The sequence below is a fragment of the Fukomys damarensis genome, unplaced genomic scaffold (genome assembly GCF_012274545.1).
Source record: "Fukomys damarensis isolate Sample0158 unplaced genomic scaffold, DMR_v1.0_HiC HiC_scaffold_30, whole genome shotgun sequence".
NCBI lineage: Eukaryota > Metazoa > Chordata > Mammalia > Rodentia > Bathyergidae > Fukomys > Fukomys damarensis.
The window spans coordinates 6,161,725-6,183,257 of NW_022900942.1; the positions used below are offsets into that span (position 1 = coordinate 6,161,725).

Sequence of the window (21,533 nt, forward strand, 5' to 3'; positions counted from 1 at the left end):
CTGGTTCTCTTAAGGTCCTGGGATCACAGGAGGATCCACAGTTGGGAATGTACAAGAGTCACGGTCCAACAGTGTGCCTGCCTGAGCCCTCCCACTGAGGCAAGTGACCATATAAGGTTTCTACAGGAAATGACAGCATCCAAAACTATGGGGTGAGGTTGTGGGTGGAGAGTCAAACAACAAAGCAAATGAGGTTGGACACAGGAGGCCAGGGTCCTGTACTTGGGTTTTGCATATGCCTAGGAGCCACTGGGGGTTGGGATGACCTTTATCTATTGGTTTCTTGATGTTTTGACACAGTCATCTTTGGTGTGTCTGGTTTCTCAGTTTTTGCCCCATGGCTTGTTTACTGGACCTTGCTCTACCTCCTGTCTCATTATCACCTTCTGCTCAGGGGCTCCTCCTCTGTGTCCTCTCCCAGGCCTCAAAATCAAGGTTTGTCTCCAGATACACACAGGGACCTGACCCAGCAAGGGTAGGTTACTGTGGGTGGCTCATTGTGGGAGGTGGTCCCAGGACCTGGAAAGCAGAGCACCAGGAGCCCAGATAGAAGTACCATAACCAAGGTTCCCTCCAGAAATTCTCTGGAAAGAGGAGGCCACGGGACTTGGGACTGGTGAGTTGAGCACTGTGAACAGAGGAGACTGTGGGCTGGAGTGGGATGTCGGCTACACTGGGTGTCAGGTGAGATGCATCACTGAGGTTTGCTTGTGGCAAGTCCCTCTTCTTTCCTGTCAACAGACACCTCCAGAAGCCCCTAAACATACCCCCATGGCTGGGGTGGCCACCCACAGCCTCAGCCTACTGGCCATTGATACATAGTGTGCATGCTATACAATTGACACATCTGAAGTATCCAATTCCATGATTTTCAGTGCATTACAGACTGTTCAGCCCTTACCTGAGTCAGTTTCAGGGTAAAAGAAGCCCTGTACCTTTAGGATCACTCCTCTGTGACCCTATGCAGTCCCTTCTATCCACCTTCTGACCGTCAATTTCCTTAGTTTTCATATGAATGGAATCATGAAATATGTGATCTTTTGTACCTAGTTTTTCTCACATCATGTTTCCAAGGTTCATTTATGTTGGTGCCAGTACTTCATTCCTCTATGACCCAGCAGGATTCTATTGTAGTCTACATTTTGTTTATCCTTTCACCCACTGGTGGGTATTTGGGTTGGTTTGCTTCTCTTATGAATGACTGCTATAAAATTCATGTGCAAGGTTCTGGGTAGACATATGCTTCCCTCTTTTTGAAAAAACACCTTTCAGTGGAGTTGCTGGGTCAGATAGGAACTCTACTTAAGTCATTTGAATTTTGGGCGGGTACTGGGGATCAAACTGAGGACTTAACGCTTGTGAAGTAGGCACAGTGCCACTGAACTAAATCCCTGGCTCTACTTAGTCATTTGAGAAACTGCCATATAGTTTTTCCAGAGTGATTGAGCTATTTTATATTCCCACCAGCAGCATTTGAAAATTCTAGTTTCCCATCTTCTTCCTGATGCTTATTGTCTCACGTGTGTGTGTGTGTGTGTGTGTGTGTGTGTGTGTGTGTGTGTGTGTACTGGGGATTGAACTTGGGACCTTGCCCTTGCAAGGCAGGAGGTGGAACCACTGAGCTAAATCCCCGGCCTTTATTGTCTGTTCTTGATTCTACTTTTCCACTAGGTATGAAAAGAAGCTCAAGGTGATGTTTTTTTTTGGTGCATTTCCCTCAAGATTAGTGATGTCAAGCATTCTTTCATTGCTAATGGGCAACTTGTATTTCTTAAGGAATTCTCTACTAGGCTGGGCTCAAGCATGTAATCCTCCTGCCTCAGCTTTCCAGAGTCCTAAGATTACAGGCATACCTCACCATGTTATTTTGAATGGAATTTTTTCCTAAATTCATTTTCAAATTGTTCATTTTAAGTTTGCTACAGAATTTATTTTTGTATATTGAGGTTATGTCTTACAACCTTGTCACATTCGTTAGCTCTACTAGGGTATTTATAGTGGATGTAGTGGTTGTACCACCTGCAAATAGAATCTAGTTTCTTCCTTTGCAACTTCGGTAACTTTCATTCCTTTCTTTTGCCTGATTATCCTGGCTAGAACTTTTAGTACACACTTGAAGAGTGACAAGAGCAGGTGTAGTTGTCTTGTTCCTGATCTTAGTGGAAGAATCCAGTCGTCATCTATGTCAGAATTTTGTGGGTGCCCTTTAAAGGAAATTTCTAGCTTGTTGAGTGTCATGAAAAAAAAATGTGTTTTTTGTCAAAGTCTTTTTTTCTGTTGATATGCTTGTATGATTTTTCAGTTATGATTATAATGTATTAATTTTCAGATACAAAACTTGCTTCCCTGAATGAACCCAATTCAGTTTTTTTATTTGCTCCTGGATTCAGTTAGTATGTTGCTTAGGTTTCTTACATCGGTATGTGTGAGAGATATTGGTCTGCAGTTTTTTTACGGCTTTTTTTGTTTGTTTTCAATCAGGGTAAATACTGGCCTGACAAAATGAGCTGAGACTCCAGTGTATGTTAGTTGTTTGCAAAGATTTATTAGCATTTTGTTGTCAGATTTCAGCAGTGAAGCTATTTGGCCCAGTCTTTGTGAGTACTTTGTCAGCTCACTTGCCTTCGTTCTATGCAGATGGTCTGTTTCTTCCTAGGCCCATTTCTGTGGTTTGCCTCTAAAGTTTATACATTTCATCTAAGATATCCAGCTGGTCACTGCCATTATCTGGAGTGTTGCTTATGGTTCCTTATATTTACTTCTTTCCAGGCACCAAAAATTCTTCTTGCATTTCTGATTCTGGTAGCTTGAGTCTTCTGTCTCCTGGTCACACCAGCTAGAGATTTGATTTGTCATTCATTATGGCTTCAGTGTCCTGTTTTCTTTTTTCATCCACTCCTGTTCTAACCTTTATTGCCTCCTTCCACTTGCTAACGTATGTATGTATGTATGTATGTATGTATGTATGTATGTATGTATGTATTTGGTACTGGGGATCGAACTCAGTACCTTGAGCTCATGAGACAGGTGGTGGAACCACGGAGCTAAATCCCCGGTAAAGGTTTTATTTGCTCATCTTTTCCCAGTTTTCTTAGGGAGATAGGTAGGTTAGGTGGTTTGGTAATTTTTACCCTTTTTTTTTGGTTGGCAAAAGTGTTTAATAGAATCTTCAGGCAGATTTCCTACTTGCTTTTCCTGCCCCTTCCTCCACCTTAGGGCCCTAAGATGTCTGAGGTTTCATTTCACAAATAAGCAGCAGATGAAAATAGTTTACAAGGTACAGCATAGTGGATATGGAAGACTCACGATCCAACTCTTGCTTTAAGAGTAAAAGTCTTGGACTTCCCCGTCCCATGCAGTAAAGCAAGTTTTATGTACACTGCCTATTGTAACATTTTCTTATATATATTTAAATATTTTACAAAAAAAAGGTTTTTTCCTCTCCAAACATAAACTTGTGATAATCTTCACAAGATTATCCACCTGTGAAGTTGTTTTCTTCAGTAAAATAGAAGTGCTGATAGGAAGGGTAAATGTCTTCTTCCCCATGGAGATCACTGAAGTCTGCACTACACTGTGCAGAATGCACTTGCGTTTTCTGAGGTCTCCAGCAAGTGTCTCAGTGAGCACTTAGAATTGCTGTCCTCTAGACCCCAGCCAAGGCCTCTGAGTTCCTGGTCACTGAGGCAGCTGGGGGGAAATGCTCAGTAAACTTGCTTCGGAAATTAAAAATAAGACCAGCTCTTAGTCTAGAATAAAATTACAACAAAATACAAAGTGTTCATTCATGAAGATTCAAACCTGCTTCATGCTCATAAATTATAAAATACAAAGGTGCTCATTTTAATAAAACTCAAACAGTACAGAAAGGGGTTTGTGTCAATATACAAAAAGTCAGTCCCAGTGAGCCAGGCCCCAAGGAGCTGCACACAGGCCAGAGCGACCTCCCTATTGGTTGGTCGTAAGTGCTGTCTTGCTGGCCTTCATCTTCTCCAGTCACTTGGCTAGGTGGCTATTGGTCATTTTCATCTCTTCAATCTTGTCCAGTGCTGTTCTTAATTCTCATTGTGGCTTTCTCTTTTCTTTCAGTTCCTCTTCAACTTTCTCAGCATTCTCAGCAGCAGTTTTGTATCTCAGCACCTGTCCCTCAAGCCAGTTAATACTTTGCCCCAAGGTAGTTATAGCCTGTTCTGTTTTTGAAAGCTTAAATTTGTATTCACATATTGGCCTGTTGGCATCTTTCTGCATTTCAATGAACTGCAAGTCTGAGCCATTCTGCAGTCCTGCCAGGTCACCTTCTGTGCCATCGCTCCTGGAGCACTTTTGCCATTCTTCTAACTGCAGCTTCAGCCTTCTAATCTGTGATAATAGCTCTTCCTTTGCTCCAGCAAATTTTCATAGCCTTACATCTAGTGGCCCTGCTCCTGCTACTCCAAGACCTGAGTAGCTTCCTGAGACACAACAGTAATGGCTCCAACCACTGGTCATGATTGACATCACCACTGGGAGTGTCATCAGGGATTATAGCTGAGCCATGTTTCTCCTATCTTCTCTGTCTTCTGTAAATCAGCCAGTTCCTCCCTGAGTATATCTCACTCATTCCTAAGGCAAACAGTGTATTCTTTCTGTTTCTCTATGGCCTCAATGAGCTCGTCTCTTTGCTGAAGGCCTTTAAATTCATCCATCTTATGCTTCAGCGCGCCACGTTTCTGCCTTTCCAACTTTTTTTTTTTCATTTTCTCTATAAAATTCTGCCAACTATTTCTCCTGTTCTTCAATTACATCCTTGAGGGTATCTACCTGGTATATCTAATTGTTCCTCTCGCTGTCTAATTGTGCATTAGAAACCATGGCTTTCTTGTATTTCTCTTCCACTTCAGACAAAGACTCCCTCAATTCACTCAATGAGGTATCTGGATCTATTAAGCTGGTGGTGTCTCCACTTCCTCATCTGGATGAGTTTCCACTCAGTTGTTGCTAAAGCAGAATTTCGAGATGAAGGCCTTGTATAATTTTCAGCATATTGTTTGTCAGATTTTTCATCCAACTCTTTTTGTTGTTGCTCCAGTTCTCTCGTGCATGTATCTCTTGCTTCTGCCTGAGCAGCACGTTTTGCTGCTAGTCTTGCCTCTGCCTTGAGGAAGTTACTTCACTTCTTTGCAATGGTTTCCTCATCTCTGGCAATGTTACTCAAAGCTTCATCTTCTGCAGAAAATCGATCTTTCACAGGTGCTCTTTTCCTTCCAGAACCAGGGGTCCCCATCTTGTCTCTTAATAGTCTTTTAAATCTGAAAGTAACTTCATGTTCAGGCCTTAGTGATGGTAGCTCTCCTTCCCCCTGACATTTATCTTGCTTCGAAGACCCCTTCATTTATGGTCACACATCTGTCTCTGGGGCGGACTGTGGCACTGCCCGGAAAGGGGCGGACTGCGGCTGGCCCGCGGAGCTCTCACTGGCAAGAGGTAAGGGGTGAGCAGCGCTGTGACCAGACCTGGCCCCAGGTCCCCAGCCAGGTGGGCCAGAATGATGTGGTGGCTCCCAGCATCAGCGAACAGCTATGCCAGTGAATCCTGAGAGCCATGGCCGGGACAGCAGAAACCCGACCCTGGGATGAGCCGTAGCCCGAGGGGTGGGGAGAGGCCCCTTTCTTCTTTCTTGTAGTCATGGAGGGTCATCATTTCAGAGGCCTTAAGTGGTTCCAGGTTTTAAGTAACTTTCCAGTTTCCTTGTTCAACAGAGTGTATCAGCTTTCATATCAATTAATGTTCAATTAAATCTTTAAAAACTGAATGTCCAATTAAATTATTTTTAAAAACATTTTTATTGTTAGCTCATGTTGGTAATACAAAATGGTGAGATTTTGGCAAATTAGCATCCAACAGTCTATCTTCTAATTTTCCATCATTACTCCTTTGAAAAACAAAAACCAAAACCAAAAAACGAATTAGGTCTTTTCAACAGGATTCCTCCCTATCCTCCACAGTCTGTGGTGCACTTTCCCTGGAGGGTTGGTGCGCTGTCCCAACCCAGTATCCTCTCTCAGCTCCAAGGATGAGCGCTCTCCCAACGCTTGTCCCCTCTCCTCTCCAGGGCGAGTGCTCCGCGAAGTGCCACAGCCTCTTCGTGCTGGAGACGGTGTGTGTGGCCTGGTTCTCCTTTGAGTTCTTGCTGCGCTCGCTGCAGGCTGAGAGTAAGTGCGCTTTCCTGCGGACGCCACTCAACATCATCGACATCCTGGCCATCCTGCCCTTCTACGTCTCCCTGCTCCTAGGCCTAGCGGCTGGGCCTGCAGGCAGCAAGCTGCTGGAGCGCGCAGGGCTGGTGCTGCGCCTTCTGCGTGCTCTGCGTGTTCTCTATGTCATGCGCCTGGCGCGCCACTCACTGGGGCTGCGCTCTCTGGGCCTCACTGTACGCCGCTGTGCGCGCGAGTTCGGGCTGCTCCTGCTCTTCCTCTGCGTGGCCATGGCCCTCTTCGCGCCACTCGTTCACCTGGCTGAACGTGAGCTGGGCGCGCACCGCGACTTCTCGAGCGTGCCAGCCAGCTACTGGTGGGCCGTCATCTCCATGACCACCGTGGGCTACGGCGACATGGTGCCGCGCAGCCTACCCGGCCAGGTGGTGGCGCTGAGCAGCATACTGAGCGGCATCCTGCTCATGGCCTTCCCGGTCACTTCCATTTTCCACACCTTCTCACGCTCCTACTCAGAGCTCAAAGAGCAGCAGCAGCGTGCCACCAGCCCCGAACCGGCTCTAGGTGAGGACAGCATACGCGAAGACAGCACGCGTTCGGCCACTGCCACTGAGGACAGCTCGCCGGACCTGGAGGGCACAAGCTCAGCCGGGGGTGCGTGATTTCCCTGGGGCACTGATGGAGCTCTGAGGACACCACGGCCGCCACTGACTGATAGTGAGCTCACCCTGTAGCCACACGAACTTCGTCTCCGGGGTGGGGGCAGCGGCCTGGCTCCAGAAAGCCATGAGCTTCCAGTGCAATTCCTCACCTTGGACCTCCATCCCAACACCAGCTTCACTGGTAACCTGGCCTCCTCTGGGGTGGCAGAGCTCAAGCTTTGCATGTGGGCATTTGAACAGAACCCTTTCCCTGCCCTCCTAGTTGGTCTTCCGACCCATAGCTTATCCCTTCAGAACACTGCATCTCTACTGAAACAACTTGGAGACTTGACGCCTCCCCTCTCAAGACCTGGCTGCAGGGGAAGGGGTTAGAGGATGGATGGGATGGGGTCTCCTCCAGGGGGCTCCAACAGGAACATTGGGGGAAGGGGTCTTCCCAAAACCACAAGCCTTCTCTTCTCCTTGGGGACAGGAGCAATGGACTTTCCAAATCATGTTGCTTTGTATTCCTTCGTTTTAATGGGTTCTGCCACCACACCTGAGCTACTGCAACCACAGAATGCACCACCCACGGTGTTATGGGCACCCTGTCTGGTAGCTTCTGGCAGGGCCCCTGGTGTGGTGGGGAGGCCTATGTAGAGCCTTTGCTGCTGCAAATACTCCTGGGATTCCACTGCAACCCAATAAAAATGCCAGCCTTTCCTGCACAGCTCCAGGCTGAGTTCCTCTGGGGCAGTGTCACCTTGCCATCCCTGGGGTCCTCTGAGTGCTGAGTTCCAGGAATCAGAGAGGGGTTTTCCTGTAATGGGGTAGAAGCCAGTAGATACACGTGGCTGGAGTAACCAGAATGCATCTGACCTTGCCAGCATCTCCTACTCAAAGTCTAGTTGTACAGATACTCTGTCTGAAACAATGAGCCAGGTTACCAGGTCTGACTGCAAACCCAGCCTCACAACAGGGCCCCTGCTCCCCGGGGTGCTTGACTGGGCTGGGATTTCCATATTGCCTCTGGGTTCTGGCAGGTGGTGTGGGTTGGGCCTCAGCTCCCCACCCTTGTTTTCCTCCCCTTTACCCCTAGCAATGTATTAGCATGCACACAGGTACCTGGCTCCACCCATTTCATCTGCCAGTCAAGGGCAAAAGTAGAGGGGACACAGGGAAATAATAACTTGGTCTTGCCAGTGACCAAGCAGCATACTTCCTGGGCTAGGTGAGGAGGTGAATAAACATGGGAGAATCCACTGTCCCACGTGGCTACTTCTTAGGTTGCCCCACTTTGTTTCAGGTCCTTATACAAAGCTCCTTAGGATGGAAAAAATACCCTTATTTCAGACTTGGGAGTAGTTGCCCAGGATGGCTCAACTAGATATGGCACCCAGCTGAAACCTGACCCGGGAACCAGTATTGCTAAGCATCTGGTTCCTGGACTCCCTGGGGGCAAAGTCCTCTTCTCCGTACTAGGCTACACACCAGGATCAAGGCCAGCAGTAAAGGCTAGGAAAAATGCAGGGACCAGGTGAATCAAGAGCCAGAGCTTCCTCCAAAGCTGGGCTGGCAACAGAAGGCACCTAAAGGATCCTGTGCTCTGGCCCACCTCCTCTTGGCACGGGCCCTCAACTGGGGTTGGGCTCCACAACCAGGCTGCCACTGACTAAGACAGTCAACCTCCTATATTAGGCTGGAGTTCAAGGTGCCACACCTTCTGCTACATGTCTTCCAGGGACAAGATAATTCCTCCTGTACGGGAGGTACTGACCTGCACCATGAACACCCCTGGAATTAAACCTAGCTTATTCCTCAGAGGCCAGGTACATGGTGGGGAATGACCAGTGGGATCTGTAGTAAGTCTGGCTAGCACCCAGGCGCCCCCAAGACCAGGGACTGAGAATGCCAGAGGCCACCCTGGGTCACCAGATCGAAGGGGTTGTTGTCAGCCAGCTCTGCTGAGAACAGTGGGGTGGGGCAGACACATTCTTGCTAAGGCATTAGACTACCCAGCCCCTAGGCTCCTTCACCCTCTGAAGACACCAGGGGAACCACCCTCCCACACAGGAAAAGCAGAGGGCTGGCTGGGATGGGTCTGTTTCCTGTCTGGTTTCAGGAAACAAGAACCCTCCAGATTCCTGCCAGCCCACTCCCTCACACTTGAATCAAATCCTCACAGCAAACACTTGCTGTGGGACTCTGAGGAGACTTGACAATATACTAGCTGCTTCCTGGGTACATCTGTTGCTCAAAGTGACTGAAGTCATTCAGGACAGCAGTCACATGACTGAGCTAAAAAAAATGTGGCTATTTTCACCACACCCCCAACCTGGAGCTGGGCTGAGATCCCATTCCTAGTCCCCGCAAACGCTGCTGAGGATGGCCATGCTCTGGCCACTGGACTGTGAGAACACAGCATCACGACTGCTGTGGCCATCTGAAGGCCCTTTAGGGGCCATCTGACCAGAGACCAGACAACAAAGCCAGTGAGTTGGGGGGAAGGCTGTGGCTTGTCTGTACCTCAGCTTCCTCAGTTACAGCCACAGATACCAGGGATCCCCCAAAGCCTCCTGGCTCCACATCCTTGAATGTATACGATCCTGTCACTGCCATAGGTCTTGAACTTACATGGAACTAGCTGTCATCCTTGAGGATAGTAACCTGTGTCCAGAAAGTCCAGAACCTGCTGGCTGAATCACCAAGCACTCTCTTATGACCAAACTTGCGCCAGGTCCGTCCCTAGTTCTCTGATGGGCCCTTCAATCCTGACTCACCCCGAGCCCTGTCTTGCCAGGCTGGCTCTGACTCCATCCTCAGGCCAGAATGGATATATAAGCAGTTTATTGTGGCAAAGCTGCCATATGGGGTACATTCGTTCTGCAGCCTGCAATCAGTGACATTTTAATTTAGAGAGAATTACCACTAGACATATCTCTCTTCATTTTAAAAAAATACATGTTTTTCAAAGCATCTTTATAAGCCAAAGAGCTAAGCAAGAGCCTCACTCAAGCATTCAAGAGTTCTGAGGGAAACTCAAAAGGTGGAGATAGCACTGAAGCTTTCCCACCAGCCACAGCAAGTTACACAGTAGCTGCAGCAGGGCTTTGGTGCTGACTACAGACAGCAGAGACTTGTGCACCAGAAGCAGCCCCTCTGCCCAGCAGAAGGAAAGATGCCACCTACAGGAACCACACAAAAGCATCTGGAATTCTATCCAGAAATGGCCAGGTCAGCGTAGGACTACAGAGAATGGCATGACCTCAGGTTAAACTGAAAGGGGCAGAATACAGTGACAAGTGTCAGACCAGCGGTGCCCACCTCCAGATACAGTGGACTCATAGCTTGGCAAGATGGGGGAACAGAGTGTGAGGACAGGGCCACCAGCAGCTGGGATCCCCACCTGCTGTCCCTGGAGCTGAAAGCTCACTTCCTCCAGGATCACCCAGGGAGGCTATGTTATGGGCCAGGCCAAGAAGGTCACTGAGCCTTCAGCCCCCCATTACAGGACTGCAAATCCATTTCAGGGTCAGGCCAGTGTTTTCCAAGAGGACGGGGGAAGACACTTATTTTGTCCAACACCTTGAAAACACCTGAAGGATGGCCCTGAGTGTGAGATCCACTTTCACAATACCTATGGAGGTAAGCATGAATGCTGACCCTAGGTCGCCTGCCCTGAGTGCCCCATCCAGAGGCTGATGGAGAACCCGCACCCAGACTGTCTCTGCCGACATGGCCATTCTGCATGGACCACAGGACCCCTCCCTAACACAAGGAGCATAGGCACTAGTTGGTGCCGAAGGCTGGCAGTCACATGTCCTTGTTCTCCCTGAATGCTTCAAAGGGCCTTGGCACTGGCAGGATGCGCTGCATGGGGCACTGGCTTCTGGGGATGGTGGGCAAAGGCATAGGCCTGTCCCAGGATGGCCAGGTCCACCAGCACCTGCAACAGGCCACAGACTGAGAACTGCATGGGTGCGCCATTGAGCAGAAAGTAGGCTGTCTTGAAGGTGTCACCGCTTGTCCACATGAGCACCATCTTGAGGCTACAGAGAAACAAAAGAGTGGTCAGAGGTGAATCAGGAAGACAGGACACACATGGAGATCAGCAGTGACCCAGGAGAACAGGGAGACATAAGGAGGTCAACAGTGTGACCCAGAAGCACACTAGTGGCCTATTGAGAGACTGAAATCAGGTGTGACTTAGGCTGGGTTTTTACCTGCTGTGCTACAAAGCTAGACAACCTGCAGTGAATGTGAGAGCTCCATGATAAAGGCAGCTGCCTCTCACAACTGCACATGTTCTGAGCATCTGCCAGAGGCAGGTGCAAAACATCAAGAGGTAAGCCAGGCATGGTGACACATGCCTGTAATCCCAGCACTTGGGAGACTGAGGCAGGAGGACTGCTGTGAGTTTGAGACCAGCTTGGGCTACACAGTGAGTTCCAGGTCAGTCTCAACTACATAGTGAGACCCTGTCTCAAAAAAACCAAAAAACAAAAACAAACAAAAAACCTAAGAGGTAGCCAGCATGTTGACACATACTTATAATTCCAGCCCTCTGTGAGGCTGAAGCAGGGAGAGTCCAAATTCTATCCCAGCCTGGATTATTTAGCAATTTAGCAAGACCTTGTCTCAAAATAAAAAAAATGTTTAGAGTTGGGCATGGTGACGTACACCTATAAATCCCAACACTTGGGAGGCTGAGGCAAAAGAATCACTATGAGTTTGAGGCCAGCCTGGGCTACATAGTGAATTCAAGGCCAGTCTGAACTACACAATGAAATCCTGTCTTTAAAAAAAAAAATCTGGGGATGTGTGCAAAGGCCCTGACTTCAATCCCCCATTCTTGCAAATAAACAAAACACCAAGAGGGGGCCTGGTGACCCTGTTGGGCAGAGAGGTTAAGTGATTCTCCCAATATCACATCACACAGTAAGCAGGTGTGAGATCCTATGGATTTAACTCCAAAGCCTGGAAAGGACAGGGTCCAGGGTGACAAGAAGTGCAGCTGTAGTCCTGACCCCAAGACCACCTGTCCCTGTCGCAAGCAATCTTCCTGCACTCCTTGCTGTGAGTGACCCTGCATCCCTGAGTGCACAGGCACACTGTCCATCACAGCAAGGGAGACATGAGGTCATTGCTGGCACAGGGTGCTACCCAATGCCTAGGGATAGTTTTAGCTACCTAAGTGCTCAGCTTGCCTTTGCACTTCAAGTGGGACATCTTGTGGGTGATCACACAGCTGCTCCCTGGGACAGGAATGTAACTGCCGTTGAGGGATGGGCAGGGGAAGAGAGTCAGCAGGTCAGGTGCTAGGGTCCAGCCTGCCTGACTTGTTCTCACTGCAGGCACCATGAAGGGCAGACATAGGTTCTACATGATCCCAGAGCATACAGTCTGCCTGCTGGAATTTTCAGTGTGTTACTTCCCAAGACAATGAATTATCTTTCTTCCCCACACTGAGTTTTACATAATACTTCAGCCTCAACAGCATCTGCAAAGAGCAAGTCCCAGAAGTTCTGCTACCCAGCAGCTTTCTGAAGCATCCTGAGCCTAGCTTTGGCCAACTAGTAGTGAGCCACCCTCCTCCCAAGTCTCTCCACCCCTGGGCAGAGGAAAGTGCTGGTTCTAATCAGCAGATACCTACAGTTCAGGAAGCCCACCCTAGGGACACAGAACCCTGTAGGTGGAGCCAGTGGGAGGGGAACTGTCACTCAGGGACCCAGGTTTTCTACTTCTAGCTCATTCTGTGGGCTGATGGCCTGGGAGCAGTTATGATTCCCTCTTCAGGTTCCTGCTGTGGCTATTGCCCTCTTCAGTACCTCTTGGCCTGACCTCCCCCCACCGTTTTAATCTAGGTTCCCATTACTTCATCCTCAGCTCTAATATTCTTCCTCCAAACTGGAATGTCAGGTCACTATTCCTAAAATATCTCTCACCTCATCCTTGCCCTGGGCAGCCATCAGGAATGCCTTTCCCCTTCATGCCAGGAAGGTGAGAGCCAGCTCCTGCACCTGCTCAGCCTGCCTTCCAGCCGTGGCTCACACAGGCATGCCGGTACATTCCGCCCCCAGCCATGACAAATTCTTCTACCACAGGAGCTCACCCGCAATGAAAACCTCCCCAAAGTAGACCTCTAAATGTGGTCTATGATCCTGGGTTACATAAAGCTCTTTTCACTGAGACACTAACAGTACGAGCATTAAAAAGACAGATACACCGGACTCATCAAAGTTAAAATCTTATGCTGTAAAGGACACCAGCAATAATGAAGATGATAGCTACAGAATGGGAGAAAATATTTGTAAATCATGTATTTGAAACAAACATTCTAATATCCAGGATATATCTATATCTATATCTATATCTATATCTATATCTATATCTATATCTATATCTATATCTATATATATTTTAACTCTTACAACCCATTAATTACAAAAAAAAATCACAAATAACCAATTTAAAAAAGGGCAGAGAGCCTGAACAGACATTTCTGCAAAGAAAATATAACAGAGGAAAATAAACACATGAAAAGGTGCTCGATACCATTAGTCACTCGGGAAATGCAGATCAAAGCTGCAATGAATTACACACAGTGGTGCTGTAATCCCAGCCATTCAGGAGGCTGAGGCAGAAGGATTTCAGGTTTGAGGATAGCCTGGGCAATCCAGTGACATCTTGTCTCAAAATAAAAAATAAAAACATCTGAGGATGTAGCCCAGTGGTGGAGTACTTGCCTAGTATACATGTGACCGTGGGCTCAACCCCCAGTATAGCAAAACAAACAAAACCAACAACAAGACACCACCACACACCCACATGGATGGCTGGAACCAAAGACAGACAAGTGTGGAAAGGGATGTGGGAAATCAGGACAAAGCTAGTGGCGCAGCCACCATGGAAAACAGCTTTAGCTCCTCAAACGCTGAGTTACCAAATGACCAGCCATCCTATGCCTAGGCATCTGCCCAAGAGCATCCACCTAAAAATGTGCACAAGGAAACATTATTCATAAAAGCCTGAAAGGTGCTGAACAATCCAAATATCCATCAACTAAAGAATGGATAAACATTACCTTGTACATTCATATGAAGCATTTTTGGCCATAAAAGGAATGAAGTACTAACACACCTACAATGTGGATGGACCCTGAAAACATTCCATTACGGAAAAGCCAGATTTAAAGGAACAACAGGAGAGACAAAGTGGATTAGTGGTGGTGGCGGTGGGGTGGCAGATGTAGGAGACTGGGACAAATGGAGAATAACTGCAAATGAGTATGGAATTCAAACTGTAGGGTGCTAAAAGTGCTCTAGAATTAGACTGACTGATGCACAAACTGTGTACACTAAGGCTATTAAATGGTACACTTCTAGCAATTTATGGCATGTGAATTATATCTGACTTGAGTTGTATTTTTTAATGTCCCAGGGCTTTGGTTTAACTCTTTATTCCAGCTCCCCCTGTTCCAGTGGACAGGCCAATTAGCCTGTGTGTTCCAGGGCTTGCTTAATCACACATGTGGTACACAGCACCTTCCGCTCACATATCTATCGACCTCTTGTAAGAGTGACAAAGAGATGCTCTGTCCCCAAAAAGGCTATGAATCCAAGGGGCCTGCACAAGACAGGTAAGGTGCAGAGCCAGCTCCTGGAAGCAAGCTGCAATGCCATGAGGGCCAAAGTCTCAGAGGACTCAGCCGAGTGGTTGGAATGACTCTGAAGGGACACACAGATGTGGTATAAAGTCCAGTCACCACGGCCACGAAGGTTGGCCTGTGCCTCAGCTTCCTCCTCCATGCCCTGGCCACACCTACCTGCTCTCTAGCACCCTGTCCTCATATGGCCTCTACCCTCACTCACAACCCTGGCCCTGCACCAGGGTGCCTGCCCCCCTCAATCTACAATGTCTCTGCCTCCAAGTTCTACATTACCAATGTTTTTCCCGGCACATTACTTCCCTGTTCCTCAATAGTAACAAGTGCTAATGCTGGAGGCTGCTGAATGCTCAGCCCCCTCTTCTTATTTGCTCCCACCTTTGTGTTCCAATAATTACTTGTTAGGGAACAGTCTTCAAATCTAGTAAAACCTGGAGGAAGAAGAATGCAAACATCCCCATAGAATTTGCCTTTCAGAACTTTTAATTAGTAAAGTTATTTTAAAAGCTTCATCATTTCTTGTCACTGGTTCCAAAGTCACAACCACTTCCTGTTTTTCAAAAGGGAAATTATTATGCCAAAGTATCTCTGGTAGTTATTCCAAGGTGGAAGCAGTGTTTGTGTGTACATGTGGGAGGGTATGTGATGTGTGTGTGTGGTTCTAGGTGCCTGTATGCATGAAGGGGCACATGTGTGTATGTGTGTTATGCATAAGTGTACAAGCATCTATAGGTATATATCTAGTTGCAAGCCTGTGGGTATAGGAATGTATATGTACATAGACCCACTTGAACATGTATATACAATATGTGCCTGGGGGCATTTCGTGTACATGAGTATATGCACAGAAGCACACGTGTGTGCATGTACGTGTATGAGTCTAAGTGCATGTCTGTTTGCACACACTTGTGTGTAGGCATGTATGTACACTCCTCTGTATACATGTGTACCTATGTGGGGGGCACATATGTATGCATGAGTATGTGTACATAGAGGACACATGAATGTATGTGCAAGCATCTAAACGCATAGGGGTCTAGGTGCACACGGTGTGCACACCAGTGTGCAGGTGTATGTGTGCACGTGTATCCATTAAGGTAGGATTTTCCAGAAGGAGGTCTGCTACCTGGCTACTCGAATTAGGCAACTCAAGAATTCACAAGTCTCTCTCTGGTGTTAAGCATCCTAATGACCTACTGTTTAAGGTGCAGTTGAAGCTGAGGTTACCTCCCCAGCTGAGGGTAGAGGTGCTACTGGGTCCCTGGAGAAAAAGGCAAAATCTTCACACTGTCATGTTACCCGTTCCCACCAAACTCCTGGTTTTTATGTATCTAAAAGCACTTATACTTCCATACATATTTTAGTTCACTGTTTTAAATCCAACATTGGAAATACCTATACTCTATGAAATTCATTTTCAGACACCACTGATCACAATGGCTTCAAAATTCACAAATCCCACCAGATCTGTGCGTGCCACAATGCTCCAGCTAGAGAAAAATCAGGGTTTACAGGAACCTGAGGCATTCCAGTCAGGCTTCCTGATGGGCAATCCAACAAGTGTCTGGGAGGTACACAGACAACACATGTCTGAGCTTGAACAGAACCCAGAATGGGGCAAGGGCAGCACACGAGTCCAACAGAAACAGATTTGTGGACCCTGCTCAGAGCTTGAAAGGAGATAATCCAGCAAGAAAGACCTTTCTGGGAACCACAGAAAGACCCCAGCACCAGCATCAACCTTGCAGCACTGGGAACAGGCAAGCACCCAAAACAGCCCAGTGTCTGTCCCAAAAAAGCCTCAGCAGGGAGCTACAGGTCTCTGCATACCCATCTCTTTCTAGCTCCATGCTGCCTTCTCCATTGTGCCTCAGCGCTCAGCTGGAAACAGAGAGGCTAAGGGGCTGGGGATTTAGCGCAGTGGTTCTGCTACCTGCCTTGCAAGCACAAAGCCCTGAGTTCAATCCCCAGTACCAAAAAAAGAGAGAGGCTAAAAGTTCCCTGGCATCTAATGCTAGGGGTGTAAAACATATCTCTGATCCTGAAGAAAAGATGCCAGGCTTCCAGAACTTGCCCATGGATGATGCTAAAATCTTGGCAAGAACTGAGGTGCAAGCGGCACCTGAGCAGCAGCAGTTGTGGTCTTAGTGCTCCCAAGCAGGTTGGAGACACCATTCTCATACCTTAACCCTGAGTCTGAAAATTTGGGTCCCTCCAACATTCATGCTGAAAATGGACCCCTAGGCCACAGTACTAAGAGCTATACTCTCCCTTCCACCAAGTCCCTGAAGTGGTCATATACACAGGAAGAAATGACCTAATACCTGAGCCTAAGTCTTGAGAAAGGCCTGTGCTGCCCCACCCTGGGAACTCAGATTTAGGGAGGATACCCACATTCTTTTTTTTTTTTTCCAGTACCAAGGATTGAACTGAGGACCTCGCTCTTGTGAGGCAGGTGCAATACCACTATGCTAAATCTCTGGCCCAGATACCCACATTCGTGACCAGACAAGGACAGCTCCTATGCAAACCATGTGGCTTCCACAGAACATATGCTCTCCTCCAGGGAGTTGGAATGCTGGTCTATGGGAAGGGCCTTTGAGTGGGTTTCACTGGGCAGAATGCACACCCCATCCTACATGCTCCTAGAAAGAGAGACCACTCTGTAAGACCTTAACCAGCAGGGAAAGGACAGGATTCGAACTGTTGGATTGGGCCTCACGCCCTCACCACATGGCTACCATACGCGCAGGTGTGAGTATAAGGGTGTAAGGCTTAGTACACCAGACCTTCTGTGGAATCTCCCAGCATGGAGCACCTAGGGAACTCCATACAGAACAATGGGGGTCCTCTCGTGCTAAGTCCATGCCCAATTCCATAGCCACTGCTCCACAAGCCTTGCAACACACCTAGAGCAGACACTCACTTTACATGCCCACTTGCCCTCCTGTGCAAGCCCAAACCTGAGCCCTAGGATCTTCCTGGGTCAGCCCCACTAATGAGGAAACCTCCCAGGCTTCCACCCACCTCACTAGGCAACTCCAGAGACTCCAGTGATATTCATTTGCTGTGGTCACACTCACCAGCTCAGATCCCTCCTTCCTACCTTTACACTATAGCAAAGCCCAGACCTGTACTTAACTCAGCCATGACCACACTTCACACCACTTGGAGCCCACACCTATGCCTATACCTCACACAAATGCAACCACAGCACACACCTGCACCCACACCTTACACCTATAATGCACACTCTACACCAGCATCCACACTCCACACTGCACTCACACCTCACACTCACAATCTACTCCTGCACTTATACCCTACACTTGCACCCACTACTCACACCTGCATCGACACCTGTTCATACCTCACACCTGTACTTATACCCTCCACCTGCACCATCTCATACCTGAACCCACAAACCTGCACCCACATCTCACACCTAAACCTCACACCTGCACCCACATCACAGACTTGTCCCAACACCTCATACCTCTAGCCACACCATACACCTGCACCATACTACACCTCTATCCACACTTCACACCTGCACTCACACCTTATATATGCACCACACATCACACCTCAATCCACAACACATGCCTCTACTTACAGTGCATACCTACATCTCAACGCATACCTTTAGTGTCCTCAGTAAGAAGGAGATGGAGGTCCTCAATGAAAAGTAGCAATTGGGTCCTCTGTGAGAAGTAGGATGGGGGTCCTCAGCAAGAACTAGGGTACTGAGCTAAATAACAGGCTGGGCTACTTCCTCCTCAACAGTTCACCTGTTTTTAGCAAAACTATTTTCCTTCAGCATCTCCAACGAACCTGTGTTGTTGATGTGCCAGATATCATCTTTGGAGCTTATTCTTGCCATGCACAAGCAGCACTACTTCAGTGTGGTTGGTCCTCACTGCACTTGCACCTCTGCCCAACGTTAGCAGTTGGATGCCAAGCTGGTCCCAATGGGGCAGCGCCACACAGTTAATGGCATCCATGGCAGGGTCACAAGCCCTGCCCTACCCCTTGTCTTGTGGGCAGTCAGCCTGCCACATCAAGCCACTCTAGCACTTTGCTCCTCGAAGTCTTAAGCTCAATGGGCCTGCAGGAGCTCTACAGCCTCTAGCAGGTCATCACCTCAGCAGAGGGCTCCTCCAACCCATTGCACATGACTGCCTCCACCCAGACAAGGGACCAAAGGACTGATGTGTCCACCTGTTTGATTCCCCTGTATCTGTAGGTACTTGGACAGTGTCACAGTGCTGTGGGATCCTCCACAGCAGTACCCCTTACCTCATGCCCTCTGTGGAGTGGTGGCGGTGGTTGCGGTACAGCTGCGGCACACCCAACATGGCCTCAGTCAGCACAGCCAGAAAGCCCAGCGTCTCCACAAACACGGCCGAGTCGATGGACAGGTAGGTGATGTAGCCCGCTACACCAGTGAAGGCCAGGACACACTGCACATAGTCTGTGAAGCTGCTCCAGTACCAGAAGTGGTGCAGATCGAAGTCTAGGGACAGAAGAAGAGAGCCACCTTAACTGGATGAGCAGGTCAAGGTTCAGGATGACAGATAAGGATGAGGCAAGGAAAGGTCACATCAGTGTGGGCAGGGAGGGGAACCAAGAGACCAGTTGTTAGGGGTGGAATCCAAGATATCCCCCAGAAGGCCCACTGTGTTGAAGACTTGATTACCAGCTGATGGGCTTGGGAACTAACTGGACTGTGAAGGCTCTAACTTCACCAAATGGATTAATCCATTTATGAGCTAGTTCACAAGCTAAAAGGGCTTATTAGGAGGTGGAGCCTAGCTGGATGAAGCAGGTCATTGGTAGAAGGTGGCTTTAAAGGTTGCCCATTTCTGGCTTTTTCTCTCACCCCACTTCCTGGCTGCCATGAGGTGAGCAGCTTTTGTCCACCATGCCCCACGTTGTGATCTGTCTGCACTAGAGCCAGGAGATCATGGACTGAAACTTGAAAGCATGAAACAAAATAAATCTTGTCCTCCTGTAAGTTGTTTTTCCCAGGTATTCTGTCACACCAAAGTAAAGATAACTAACACAACAAGAAAGGCATGAACTAAGAGACAGGGCAAGGTCAGTGTGAGAGGATCAAAGTCAATGTGGGGGGATCAAAGTCAGTCAGTATGGAGATAGATGAACTATATGACAGCATGGTCAGGGTAAGAAGGTCAGAGGCCAGGGATTTAGCTCACTGCACTGTGCCTGTCTCCCAAATGCAAGATCCTGAGTTTGATCCATGGACCGCCCCCCAAAGAAAAGTCAAGGTCATTAGGGGAAATTAAGGTTGAGGTGAGGACCAATAAGAGGTTATGGTCAGTGTTAAAATGTGAAGTCATGGTCAAGATGGGGAGATATGAGCAGGCCAAGGGCACTATGGGGAGAGGTGAGCTGCACATGCTCCAGATCAAGGTACTTCTTTCTCATGTAGCCTTGTACAGTTATTAACATAAAAGTTGCTAACTCTTAATTTCATGTAAGCAGTCTAGGAAGGATTGCACTGCAGACCATGGAGTCTAATTTCTGGGTTAGTGCTGTCACTCTGCCTTCCTTCTCATAGAGCCTTGTATAGTTATCAACATAAAAGTTGCTAACTGTTTTAAATTCATTTAAGTGTTCTGGAAGGGACTGCACTGCAGCCCATGGAGTCTAATTTCTGAGTTAGAACTATAGCTCTGCCTTCTATGCACTCAGCTCGTGAGGACAAATGGACACCATTAGTATTAAACACTCCATCAACAGAACAGTATCACTTGGATCATGATGTATTCTGTGGAAACTACATTCATAAGTACTCACACAAATTAGTGAATTAAATGACACTTGGACAGATGAACTCACAACATTTTGTGCACATCACACGCCAGTTGAACTGGAAGTTTACTATATACTCCATTTTCCAGGCTCAGAGACTAGGAAAGAACTGCTGTAGCTGAGGCCCAGGTGAAATTCCAGTCAGGACCTGCCTTCCTAGAGCTGGTGTTCCTGTCCCACCTGAGCCTCAGGCACTTTACCAACTTAATGATGAAAATCTGGGACAGCTCAAACCCACTACAGAGCCAGGGTCCTGCAAAGGGAACTGAAGATGTCAGTAATGTGTCATCTGCACACAGCCCTCAAGGCTAGTATACTGTGCTGGGGTTCAGTTAGCCTTCATGCAGAGACTCCAGCACACCCAGCACTAGTGGAACCAATCTGAGCTCCAATATGTGTTTACCAGGCATGAAGGGTAAGCACCAGGCTGCTCCCCGATGAGGACCCTGGACCTGGGAGGGGCTTTCTCCAGGGTATGAGGGGAGAGCAGAGGCATCAGGTGGGAGTCTGTCCCCTTCTCTAGCACCTCTCCTTCTGTATCAGCCCTTCTAGGTAGTGCCAGGAATTAACCTTCAGAGGTTAAGCAAATTCCTGACAGTGAACGTCTGCCTGCAGGCCAACATGCTATCAGCAGCACATCCTGTGCTTGTGACCAGGGACCCAGAAACCATGGGGGCAGCTCTTCAGCTGGATCACAAGGACCTGGACTACGTCATCTCCTGGGCAGTTAGTTGTCCACCAGGCAGAGAACAAGCTTGGAAGGGCTGATAAAGGTTGGACCTAGTGTCCTGGGTTTACCTCCTGCTGATGGAAAGGCCAGGAGAAGCTCTAGAAGAGCACTAAGTCTTAAAAATCTACAAAATATTACTTATAACTTCTGAGAGTGGGGCAAATATGCCCTTTGAATTTGTATATTTACAACAATAAAGATAACCCAATTTAAAAGCTGGGCCAAGGGTTTGGACATTTCTCCAGGAAGTCAGAAGCACATGAAATGATGTTTAGCATGAGCAGTCACAAGAAAAGCACAAGCTCTCCATATTCACAGAAGTAACTGAGTTCAGGGAGCTGCCTCGATGCTCCTATCACCCTCCCCTGTTTCCCATCTCTGCTGTTCTGCAGCACCTCCCAGAGGTCAGGGGTCAGAGAACCTCTATATCTCTGCACAAGGGCATTTATGGAGCCGGGGTGGGGGGG

The 21,533-nt window shown here is 48.0% G+C and overlaps 2 protein-coding genes and 1 pseudogene across 8 annotated transcripts in view; 1 reads left to right on the forward strand and 2 right to left on the reverse strand.

Moving 5' to 3' along the window:
• The window catches only part of Kcng2 (potassium voltage-gated channel modifier subfamily G member 2), a 67,581-nt gene extending 59,459 nt beyond the window's left edge, over nt 1-8,122 (forward strand). The window contains exon 5 of the mRNA XM_010644149.3: nt 6,092-8,122. Within this exon, the coding sequence (XP_010642451.2) occupies nt 6,092-6,853 (762 nt within the window). The 3' untranslated portion in view covers nt 6,854-8,122. The remainder of the gene's footprint in view (nt 1-6,091) is intronic.
• Nucleotides 1,984-6,148, reverse strand: LOC104876194 (annotated as a pseudogene).
• A 2,372-nt stretch (nt 8,123-10,494) lies between the features above and the next one.
• The window catches only part of Slc66a2 (solute carrier family 66 member 2), a 38,324-nt gene continuing 27,285 nt past the window's right edge, over nt 10,495-21,533 (reverse strand). For 5 of the 7 annotated variants that reach the window (XM_010644099.2, XM_010644109.2, XM_033757588.1 and 2 more), the window contains 2 exons: nt 18,798-19,014; nt 10,495-10,881 (listed from right to left, as the gene is read on the reverse strand). In XM_010644099.2, coding sequence (XP_010642401.1) covers nt 10,674-10,881; nt 18,798-19,014 — 425 coding nt within the window. In that variant the 3' untranslated portion in view covers nt 10,495-10,673. Of the gene's footprint in view, nt 10,882-18,797; nt 19,015-21,533 lie in introns of those variants that run through there. The other 2 variants (XM_033757589.1, XR_784268.2) reach the window with 2 other exon arrangements.